At 36.4% G+C, this 12,879-nt stretch overlaps 1 protein-coding gene across 1 annotated transcript in view; it reads left to right on the forward strand.

Moving 5' to 3' along the window:
• The window catches only part of LOC106879862 (uncharacterized), a 340,042-nt gene extending 327,629 nt beyond the window's left edge, over nt 1-12,413 (forward strand). Inside the window, exons 15-20 of the mRNA XM_089349477.1 lie at nt 988-1,086; nt 4,118-4,141; nt 5,479-5,564; nt 6,239-6,938; nt 9,934-10,482; nt 11,311-12,413. Coding sequence (XP_089205603.1) covers nt 988-1,086; nt 4,118-4,141; nt 5,479-5,564; nt 6,239-6,938; nt 9,934-10,482; nt 11,311-11,493 — 1,641 coding nt within the window. The 3' untranslated portion in view covers nt 11,494-12,413. The remainder of the gene's footprint in view (nt 1-987; nt 1,087-4,117; nt 4,142-5,478; nt 5,565-6,238; nt 6,939-9,933; nt 10,483-11,310) is intronic.
• Nucleotides 12,414-12,879: the final 466 nt, after the last annotated feature.

A 12,879-nucleotide genomic window follows, 5' to 3' on the forward strand; every position in this document is an offset into this window, starting at 1 on the left:
GGCACACAGACACACATAGACACACACATACATACGCACACACATACATAAATATACACATATGCACATGGATACATGCACAGAGATGTGTATATATATATGTATATTTATATTTATTTATATGTGTATGTATATGCATGCACATATATATGCATATATATGTATGTATACACACACATATGTATTTGTGTATGTATATGAAAATACAAGTATACATATGTATATATATATATATATATATATATATATATATATGTGTGTGTGTGTGTGTGTGTGTGTGTGTGTGTGTGTGTGTGTGTTTATGTGCTTATATACACCTTTATATACGCACACTTTTACACACTGACACAGACACGCACACACATACACGCACACATGTGGGACAGCAATGGCAGCGAAAGAAATATACATTTAAAATAACGCACCCATTGTGTAGACATTACCATTTTCCATATTTGAACTCTTGTGTTTTAAGTTTATTGAAAAGGTAAAGCCATAAGATTTATTCTTTCATCTTACTTTAAAACTGACAAAAGAAATTAGAAATTTTTTTCGCCCGGAGTAGGAACCCAATAGTGTAACAGAGTTTCAAAGCCCAAATTTTTCAATACCTTGCCAAAAGGTGTCAGAGATCTACAAAGGATAAATGTGGATATGCTAAAAGGAACAATTAGACAAATTTTTATCGGATATACCAGATGGGCCCACTTCATTGCGAGAAATGCAATGAAGGGCAGCTCTTTCCGACTCACTACTTCACAGAGGCCCATTCCGTAAAGAGGACCGGAAAGTAAATCTAAAATAAGCAAGCATAAGCGCTAATGGTCGTAGTCCAGTATGGCCACAACCTCTGGCTGAAACTGGTAATGGAATAATTAAATAAAAGAAAATATGATTATCTAGTGTTTGCTGTAAATAATGGCTGCTATTGTCATCTCTTTAACTGGTCTAAGACTACATTTATATTTTCGTTGTTTTTATTTCCAGTTAAATCACATCAAATCTCTATTGGAAACTGATAACAAAACTCCAGAAGGTGAAATCAATGCAAACATTGTTTCAAGAAGCAGCAAACATTTTTCACAGGTAATATGATAATTCCGTTATTTATTTGGTTATGTTTTTGTTGTTAATTATTTGTGGAATATTAACTCATCACCACTGCTAATCTAAATTTAGTATGTAAAGTTTAAAGTGTAATCTATGTCGATGGTACAATCGTTACCGCGCTGGATAAAAATACGGCATTTCTTCCGACTTTACGTTCTGAGTCTAAATGCCATCGGGATCGACTTTGCCTTTCATCCTTTCGGGGTCGATAAAACAAGTGCCAGTGGAACACTTGGGGGTCGATGTAATCGACTTACCCCTCCCACGAAATTACTGGCTTTGTGCCAAAATTTGATACCGATGTATTTAATCTATGGAGTATAAATCTCTAGGGAAAATGAAATGTTATTTTTATTTCTTCTTCTGGTTGCAAAACTACAAATTCAAGCAGTGCCGTTCTTGAAGTGTGTACCGCCAAGAAAAGCCCTTGAGCATTTCATCTCCGCCCCACTTCTCCTATGCAGTAGACCCAGCAGTACCGCCCCGTAAAAACGTCTCTCGGGGCACACCGCCCTCCATCGCCCCCATCTCATCCACTAACTATGCTACTGAGTTCGGGAATTTTTCTGGCCTCATCAGTGAAATATAATCCTCAATATATTTGTTGAAGTAGTGATGAATGAATCACTGAGTAAATGCACGATGCTGTACATCAGTTAACATATGGAAACAATATTCTTTAGAATTTAAATAAATCAGAGACGCAATTAAACATAGTGTAATTGCTGTTGGAAGATCGCATCACGCCAGATTAGAGGCAGGTTAGCTTCTTAGCTAGGTTGTTGTATTTAACTTCACTTACTCGATGAAATGTTTTACTGGTGGTTGTTGTATATGTGTCATATAGACGTAAATATTTCGCTATTGTCAGCACCACTTGCGCTTCGTTAATGTTTGATATAATTGTGTATCTGAGTATGTTTTGGGGAAGACTCTAAACTGCATCTGGTTTTAGGGCCCTGGTTCGGGAATTCCAGTGTTTTGAGGAGTGTTGAACCACCTTTTAATTACTACTGTTCCCAGGTCTACTCTGACCCTGAGTAGCAGAAAATGTCAGGATCCCAGCTATGTGATAATTGGTAAGTCACGGAACTGAGTCTCGAAGAACGTTACTGACAGATACCCCCAACGAATTCCGAGCAGATGAGGCCCTTCTGCTTTTTAACTACTCATTTGAGGGAATGTAATTCTATACAAATCCTGCATCTTGGAAACTGCTAGGCTGGTGGCATTTAAGGACAAAAGAGTGGAACTAACTCGGCCCAAATCACGTTCATTATAACGTTTATCGTACAGATAGCTCAGCAAACCTAGATTCCAACAACTTCACACTTTCTTCAGAAGAACACAGAGCAGCTGTTTCTTGTTAACCTTCATTCGTCGAAGTGACGAGAGAATCCACACACAATACCTGAGTTTTCTTTTAGTTCGTGGCATGGGGTTCCACATCCTTCTACAATTATGGGAAAAATCAACAGGAAATTACTTGTTTATATCTTCCTTTGAATTACAAGAAGGCAATGAAAATTTCAGTGTTTTGTGAGCATCCAACCACCCACGCACAAAAGATATTACTTTAACACATGTCTAACGAGAAGATAAAGGATAAATGGGTTCTTTATTTATAGTGCATGTGTGATGCAGCCGAAAGCTTCTGATGAACAAATGGATTACTATTATTAGAAGAGTCCATCAGCAGTACAACTATACACATTCATAGCTAGTACACAACGATGTATTATCATTTCGGGAAATTATTCTTTAGAGATTTTCAAAGAAAAGTACAAAACATTTCGTTTCGTTTTCCTAAGTTCAAAACTGATTTCAAATTCTATCGGAATTAATTTTGTCTTCTTTTCTCCGCTTAATTTCGATATATCCGGCACCAAACATCTACAATACTGGAGTCTATGCAATCGGTTTTTATTCTTCTGCAAAGTCTAGCCTTGTGTCAATGTTGAAATTCAATATCTTCCAAATTTTCACATTTAAATTAATGACATGTCGTATTTGATGACATAAAAGACTCCCAGGTATATTAGATGCACCCCAATAAGGGAGGTGAGCTGGCAGAATCGTTAGCACGCCGGGCGAAATGCTTAGCGGTATTTCGTCTGCCGTTACGTTCTGACTTCAAATTCCGCCGAGGTCGACTTTGCCTTTCATCCTTTCCCGGTCGATTAAATAAGTACCAGTTACGCACTGGGGTCGATGCAATCGACTTGATCCCATTGTCTGCGAATCGAACGCATGACCAGGCTATCGTGATCCGAATATCCTTACCACTAAGCCACGCGCCTTCGCTGTGTGTCTTATATACCATCAATACGATCATTTACAGAACTTCACATATACAGTAATCCCTCGCCATATCGCGGTTCACCTAACGCGGTTCACCTATCGCGGTTCACCTATCGCGGTTTCTTATTTAAGCTTACGTCGATTCCTCTGAGGTGTTGTTTTGCATTTATAATAAAATAAATATATGCAAATTATAAAAAATTTTTTTTTAAATATACAGTACAGTACTGTTTCTACTTCGCGGATTTTCACCTATCGCGGAGTGTTTTGGATCAATAACACCCGCGATAGTCGAGGGATACTGTACACATTTTAATTTTGATTTTTACATATTCAGTAGGTCTTTCTTTATCGTACGATTATTGGTTAAAATACTCAAAATATAATAAATTCCTTTGCTTCCTTAATTAAATCCTAATCCTTAATTAAATCCTAATATTTCGTTGATTCCTTAATTAAATCCTAATATCTCTCACGTAACTACACACCCTTTTATTCTTCCTCATTTCTAACTGTTTTTCACGGCAGGGGAGTATTTTGGTAGGGTGCTGGTTGCTGTAGAATGAGATGTCAACAAGAGAGAGATACAGATAAATACAGGCATATCAAATACCATACAACATAAATTTTCTAATTCTGTTGTAAAAAGAAAATATTCTAATTGATGATAATGAGTTTATAAATTTTTTTTTTTTTTTTTTTGCAGCCTATTCCAGCTAACATGCCAGAGGTAAGACCTTTCTTATATATTACACAACATTCATTGTTTTAGTTCCGAAAAAAATTACATGTAGGTGTGTGTGTGTGTGTATGGTGATGATTCGCATGCATATACATAATATATATATATATACATATATATATATATATATATATATATATATATATATATATATATATATATATATATATATATATATATATATATATATATACATATATGTGTGTATATATATATATATATATATATATATATATATATGTGTGTGTGTGTGTGTGTGTGTGTGTGTGTGTGTATATATACATATATATATATATATATATATATATATATATATATATATATATATATATACATATATATACATATAGATATATATATATATACATATATACGCATATATATACACACATATATATACTTATATACATACATACGTACATACACATACATACATACATACATGCATGCATACATACATACATACATACATACATACATACATGCATGCATGTTAGAACAGATAAATGCCTATTTTCTTTATTGTTATCAAACTTAGATTAGTTTCCAACAAATTTTGATGTGTTCTGTGAAGAAGTCATTGAAGGGAACAACAGTGAATGTTATCAAAAACAAAGCCTGATATCTTTTCTATATAATCCCCGGAGATTATCGTGAGACGGGTTTCATATACACTTGGGTATATTAATAGGATATGTGAATTCTCCAACAATCCTAGAAACATCTAGATGCGCTGAAGTTGTTTAAATAAACACTTTAACTCTTTAGATGATCCATATTAATGTTTGAATGTCTTGAAAAATTGTTATTCAAAATTTTATTTAATACAATCTAAGCAACAATTCTCCGTATTTTTCTAATTTTCTTTTCTTACTTTAACACTATTTCTTAAAACTTTCTGTGATGTAGGCGCAGGCGTGGTTGTATGATAAAAAGCTTGCCTCCCAACCACATGCAACCAGGTTCAGTCCCACTGCGTGGCACCTTGGGCAAGTGTTTTCTACTATAGCCTCGGACGGACCAAAGCCTTGCGAGTAGACTTAGTAGATGGAAACTGAAAGAAACCCGTCATGTGTGTGTGTGTGTGTGTGTGTGTGTCCACCGCAATAGAGACTAATAAAATATCACCAGGCTTTAAAAATTAAGGACTGTGGTTGATTCATTGGACTAAAAATGCTTCTAGGCGTTGTCCCACCATAGTCACGGTCTAATGACTGAAAGAAGTAAAGGACAAAAGATCGATTTGATGTCCATTGTGATACAATGTCCGAAATATTAACATCGATAATCTAAAACCAATACAAACCCGTCTTTTCTAATCGCAGGTTTCAATTGTATTAAATACAATGACAGATGATCTCATTCGATATATCGACACCAAAGATCGGGAAGTTCAGTCTCAAGTAAGAAGGTAAGTCTCTCAATATTAAATATTTAAATGAAGCTTAAATTCCATTGCTCTGTCTTTTTGAATTGTATTGTATTGATTTCTAGAGAGTGTTGTAACACATGGATGGACATAACTAATTCGAATTTTTACCAAACCCGCTTTACAGCCACATGGTCTCGAGTTTTGTGACACTGTACTGAACCATGAACAAGTGTTTTTATGGTCCTGGACCGACCAATGCTTTATGAGTGAATTTGGTGGAAGGAGACTGCTTGGAAGAAAGTCGTGAATATGTATGCTTGTGTCTTTACGTTTGTTCTCCTCTCGCCATTTGGCAAACAGTGTTGATTTGTTTAAGTTTCCGTAACTTTGCGGCACGGTAAAAGTGACAAATAGAATAAATGCTAGACTCAAAAAATATGTAATGGGGCCGATTTATTCGACCATACCCTTCTAGGTGGTGCCACAGCATGGATGCAGTCCAATGACTGAAACAAGTAAAAAATAACGAAGATATCTATGGTGGAATATTTTAAATCCAAATGTTGATTTTACTCAAACTTTTATCCTCTTCATATCACATTCTGCAAGTAACTATTTTGTTGGTTGTGATGAAACGCTCGTACGTTTTTTGGTCGAATGTTTTCGGTCGTTATTAAGTGACGTTTTTGGTTTTTTGTTTCTTTCATAATTAGAAGTCTCTCCAGTACCCAGTTAGAACTGCACAAAGAGCTTGAAAATGTTCTCGGTCCGGATACATCATCAGGATTGTTATCACCAGTGTCAGCAGGCAATGGTATCACACGAAGCCACACTAGTGATGCTCTTCAGAAGATGACCGTAACGACTTCTTCAACAGATTTGTTATCTCCACAACTGACAATGAGTTATAACACAAGTCATACCAAATCTCGCTCACCATCTCCCTCACGAATTTCTAAACAAAAACCTCACTCAGTTACCGTAAGCGGTTTGCAAGCAGCCTCCTCTCTTTCAGGGGAATTACCTAAAAACAAAACGTTAATCAAAAGCATATCGATGGACAACCAAGAAGTTATTTTCTCTGTCTCGACCACCCAAAAAGAACAGATGCCAGCAAAAACAGAACCTTTAGCTACCACGACATCAGCAACTTCTCTTAATCTGCCGATGTCATCAATGCTGCCACGTATGTCTACTTCAGCGACAACTATACCGTCACCGTCGTCGTTTCAGCCAGTGTCACCAAATCTTTCTGTACCAACAAGAAGCGTCAGCACTGATAATGTATCTCCAATAACAGCGCGAAAGCAGTTCTTTGCTCAACAACCTTCTTCCGACTATGGTATGTCGTGGCCCAGGCGTGGAGCAGGTTTTGGTCACAGCAGGCAGATGAGTATGCCTGATGCAGGCGAGGTAAGTAAACCACTTCGTAAAGATAGTGTGGAATTATCTTTTACAAAAATTATAACATATATGTGAAGGCGCGTGGCCTAGTGGTTAACGTGCTGTACTCGTGATCGCTAGATCATGGGTTCGATTTCTCAACCGAGCAGCTCATTGCGTTCTTGAGCAAAACGCTTAATTTCACGTTGCTCCAGTCCACTCAAATGTAAACCTCCAGCAATGGGAGTAGTATCATCCGAAAGCTAAAACGATGCGAAGCGCACTGGGACCGGCGATGTATAACAATATCTGATAGTCTGGTCAATCACTTGATCACACGATAAAAATATGTAAAATAACTAAATACCTCAAATATAAAGTTTATTATTTAGGTAAAAGATAGTGGTGAGCTGGCAGGAACTGTTAGCACGCCAGGCGAAATGCTTAGCGGTATTTCGTCTGCCACTACATTCTGAGTTCAAATTCCGCCGAGGTCGATTTTGCCATTCATCCTTTCGGGGTCGATAAAATAAGTACCAGTTACTTATTTGCCCCCAAAATTTTCAAGGCCTTCTGCCTAGAGTAAGAATAATTATTAAAAGCGGTGAGCTGGCAGAATCGTTAGCACGCCGGGCGAAATGCTTAGCGGTATTTGGTCTGTCTTCACATTCTGAGTTCAACCTCCGCCGAGATCAACTTTGCTTTTCATCCTTACGGAGTCAATAAACTAAGTACCAGTTGTGTACTGGGGTCGATCTAATCGACTGGCTCCCTCCCCAAAAATTTCGGGCCTTGTGCCTAGAGTAGAAAAGAAAAGGATATCTAAAAAATGGAAGGCAAAGTTCAACTTTGCGAGATTTGAACGCACCAGGATGTGAAAACAGAAGTCCTAAAAAACACTGCAAATGTGTGTGTATGAATCTTTTTGTTTGTGTTCGCCCCCACCTTCTTCCTGTCGGTTTGACAACCGGTGAAGGTTTCTTTACGTTCCAATAATCTGGTAGCTCGACAAAAGACAAATGAAGTAAGTAGCCTTCAAGGCAGTGCTCCAGTATGGCCACGGTCCTGTGACTGAAGCTAAAGAAAAGGGATTAAAAGAATGTGTGTGTGTGTGTGTGTGTGTGTGTGTGTGTGTGTGTTTCGGGTGAGAAGACACACCAAAAAAAATAATGATATATCATCAAGGGGAAATTATAAAAACAGTTCAGAAATTGATGTCGCTAAAGTACTACTGCAGTACTTTGCTCACAACTACAGTCCTGACAATTAACGCTGAGAAATAATGGTGCTAAAGTTTATAGTGCCTAATTACCTGACTAACCAATACAGCGTGAGTCATGAATAAATGTATGCGTAGAGTAATATCACAAAGTATCTAGTGTGTTAAACTGCGGGTAAGGAGGAAAATAGTACGCTATGGAATTGAAATTGGGTCACCTGGTTCTGCAGTCTGATGTCTTTTATAGCTTATCCTGTCGTTGCGAAATTGAGGGAACCTTATAATACATTCTGCATTCAAAGAGGTTTCCAGCCTCAGACAGCAAGTATTTCAATATATATAAAACTGTTAAAGCGGTGAACTAGCAGAATCATTATTAGCAACGCCGGGTAAAAAGGCTTAACGGCATTTTGTCCCATCTTCACATATTGTGAGTTCAAATTCAACCGAGGTCGACTTTGCCTTTCATCTTTTCGGAGTCTCTAAAATAAGTACCAGTTGAATACTGCGGCCGATGTAATCGACTAGCCCTCCTCCGAAATGCTGGCCTTGTTACAAAATTTGAAATATATATATATATATATATATATATATATATATATATATATATATATATATATAGGGGTTCATCCTACATGCAATACAATTCTTCTCCGTACATGGGAACCTATCGAAGGGATAAGTTCTACAGATCAGAGATTTTACAGGGTACCAGGATTAAAGTAGTAGAAAGGCCAGGTACCCCTAGATATATATATAGAGAGAGAGAGAGGGGGGAGAAAGAGAGAGAGAGAGAGAGAGAGAGAGAGAGAGAGAGAGAGGGATAGAAAGAGAGAGAGAAAGAGAGAGAGAGGGGGGAGAGAGAGAGAGAGAGAGAGAGAGAGAGAGAGAGAGATATGTATATATATATATAAAACTTAGATAAAACTTAGATTTGTTTCGACCAAAGATTGGTCCAGGCCATGTCTAACTTAAAAGCACCACTTGATAGGATTATATATATATATAATTGCTGCTCAACTTCTTCCTTGTTTTTTAAATGGTATAGAATGATATGAGGAAGATGGAACAGCTATTATTTCAAGTAGTTGATCCGATCAACGGAACAGCCTGCTCGTGAAATTAACGTGCAAATGGTTGAACACTCCACAGACACGTGTACCCTTAACGTAATTCTCAGGGGAGATTCGGCGTGACACAGAGTGTTACAAGGCTGGCCCTTTGAAATGCAGGTACAACAGTAACAAGAAGAAAGAGTGAGAGAAAGTTGTGGTGAAAGAGTACAGCAGCTTTCGCCACCACCCTCTGCCGCAGCTTCGTGGAGCTTTAGGTGTTCGCTCAATAAACACTCACAACGCCCGTTCTGGGAATCGAAACCGCGATCCTACGACTGCGAGTCCGCTTCCCTCACCACTGGCCTATTGCGCCTCCACTCACCTCTAAGTACGTACAGAGAAAGATAGACTGTTTGTTTAGAAGGAGTAGGTATAAATGTATATATATATATATATATATATATATATATATATATATACATATATATATATATATATATATATATATATATATATATATATATATATATATATATATATATATATATATATATATATATATATATATATATATATATATATATGAATGTGCCTGATTTTATGCAGTCGTGTTCTTTTAAACAGTCGTGTTTGTTTAGAAGTGGTGAGTATAAATGTATACATATACGAATGTGCCTGATTTTATACAGTCGTCTTTTTTTTAAAAGATATATTTGTCGCAATACTTTAACTGCCATGTTTCTTTTTTCAGATTAGAGTTTTAACGAGTGGTGTTAGTGAATCGAAACATTCTGTCTCCTGGAATGACAACGTCAAAGTTGTTGAATCTGAGAAGCGAGAAGTTACCGTGGCTTCATCATCGACAGAAAATGTATTACATGTAAAACCATCAAGTGCCAAAGAGAAAAGACGTTTGTTTAAGAAATCAAGTAGCGTTGATAATCCAGTTTTGACTTCTATTGCCAGAGTAGGCGTCCAAGCAGCACAGCCTGCCGCTCCATCAATCATGAAACCATCAGATCTATTCAAAGCTATGAAGCAGAAACTCCGTCCATCTTTCAAAAAGACTTTTTCGTTTGATTCTAATCCTTTGAGACCTACTGGAGAAGGATCAACACCAACCGAATCGATACAAAGTTGGGGACCTTCTGCCTCTGCTTCTCCTGAGAAATTATCTCCTGAAATTTTAGAAGAACCACCAATGTCAGCATTCCATCCAATTAAAATATCATCAGTTGATAGAGAAAATCGGTATGAACAGAAAAAGGAAGACAAACAGACACAGAATCAGAAAGCATTGGTAAGGTTTCATAACGTTATAAATTCTCCATCCTTGAAGAATTAAGTTGTTTATTGTTCGTTTTAATTTTATCTTAGATCATTAATTTGATTTTCTCTTGTGCCATTGCGTGCGTGCGCGCGTGTGTTACATTGAAGATGTTGCTTTAAAATTACTTTAAGAATAACAACGGAATGTTTCCTGAGTCGGTGGGTGATTCAATACTGAAAGTAGAATAGTAGAATTTTATTTATGGTAACATTTGTGTTAACTGGCGCTTCATGTTTCGCTAATCTTATGCGGAGAGGGTGGAGTTCTCAAGTTAAGTTTTAGAAACTTGTCGAGATGCTTGCATTTTGTGAAAATTTCCGATCTCGAATTCAACAGGTCACAGGAGTTCTTAAATTTAAAAAAGATATGACTTTTTTCAGCTATACAAAACCTGCACCTCCTTGACCCATTAACATATGGCGTGAATCGCTCAACGATGTTCACTTGATGGTGTGCGACGGCATTTTTGGCCTTCAGTTCTAAGATGTGACTAGTTTAATGGGGTTCTTTTGTCTGTATCTAAACGAAGACTAGCGATTGGCTTGTCTTTATATATATACGACGGGTTTCCATAAAGTTCCTATCGACCAAATTCACCCACAAGGCATAGCTCGTCAAGGATAGTAGGGGGGCCTATATGAGGAGACATTTTCCAAAGCGCTGCACATTGGGATTGAATGCGAAACCACGTGGTTGCGAGGTAAACTTTTTAACCACATATCTATGTTTGTATGTAATAAAAGTATTAATCATGCAAATTTATATCTTCATTTAATTAATTGATTTATTTATTTGCAGCATTCAGATGAAGAATCGGATCGATTGGGAAGAATGATTACTTCAAGCAGGAAAAATGCCTACCGAAAAAATCGTTCAAAATCAGCTGATAGCCGCCATGAAGATCGATTACGTCCTGTAGTTGTTCATGCTGATGTGATCACCCCGATAAGAGTATGGGAATTCAATGAAACACCTGTCTGAAAACACCTGAATAGCTTACATAGAGAACTCTTATTTTTAGTCGTGGAAACATCAGGCGTGAAGATTCTGTAATAATACCAGAAATAACAGCTATATTTCTGGCAGAACCACAACTGAATGAAAGAAGAAGAAGGGTAAAACAAACAAATTAAAAAATGCCCGATTGAATTAACATCCTCTTAAAGAAAGAGAGAAGATAGAGAGGGTGTAGGAAATTAAAATGAAATTCCACGTAGGAATTAGCCAGTGGAGAAAATTAAAGTCATCGTTAGTTTTATACTAATTCTCATACATTATGAAAGAATTAAAATCTCTTATGTTCCCATCCCAAGCGTAGAATATTTGTCAGCAATGTATGTAGTTAGTGTTTGAAGATTTGGTTATTTTTCTCATTAGCAGTTTGCTGGTGTTTATTTTATGTCGGTTGTGAAGTATCTGTTGTTTATTTATAATAGGAGTCATAATGTTTAGTTAATCTGTTTCAAAGTGTTTGAACTTGAATGTCTTGTAAAAAATTATAGACAAACTATTCAAACGAATCTTCATAAATATATTTTCCATTCAAAGATAGAGAGATAGGTAACTAATCACAATGATAATTTAGTGGCAAATAAATGTATTTAACGACTGTTTTTGTGCGCTATAGGAAATTCTTTATGTTTCACTTATTCGTCCCGACAGTTATTAACGTAAACATTCTTAGTTTTATGGTATCTTAAATTAACTTCAGCCATATATTTGCACACATTCATACACGCACGCATGCACACATACACTTCACACGTACACACTCATGCGATCTATGCGTGTGTATGTTATTTATTTTATATATATATAACTGAACCATCATTCCATTAATATATAGTTGTATTTCCAGACGAAGAGAATAAAGAAACAAGAATATATTAAAAAGGAAAAAATAATGAATATAAGGAGAAAGATATATTTTACAATAACTACAGCTACAGTACACATACACACTCACCCAAAGATCTTAACTCCGCGAAAGCCATTGTTTTAAAATCATCGAGCGTCTTCTTGACAATTCGTCCATTCCAAGACAAACATGTCAGTGTCTTTATTTATTTATTTATTTATTTATTTATTCTTTAAACTCGTCCACATCAAAACTATTGACCTTTCGAAGCTCGCATAAAGAAAGGAATGAATCGGGTTACGACTTTCGTTTGAAATCTCTCTATAAATTCGTACATACACTGGGAAATAAAAGCATTTGGAAAGAAGCCTGCCGAACACATGTCAGTCTAACCCATCAAGCCTACTAAAAAATATTTCATAAAACTCGCATTATATTATCACATTTTCTTTTTAAAATTACTTTTTTAATTAAATTCTACAACATGATTTTAATTCAATGGCTAGAAA

Source organism: Octopus bimaculoides, chromosome 3, assembly GCF_046866305.1.
Source record: "Octopus bimaculoides isolate indiv1 chromosome 3, ASM4686630v1, whole genome shotgun sequence".
Classification (NCBI taxonomy): Eukaryota; Metazoa; Mollusca; class Cephalopoda; order Octopoda; family Octopodidae; genus Octopus; species Octopus bimaculoides.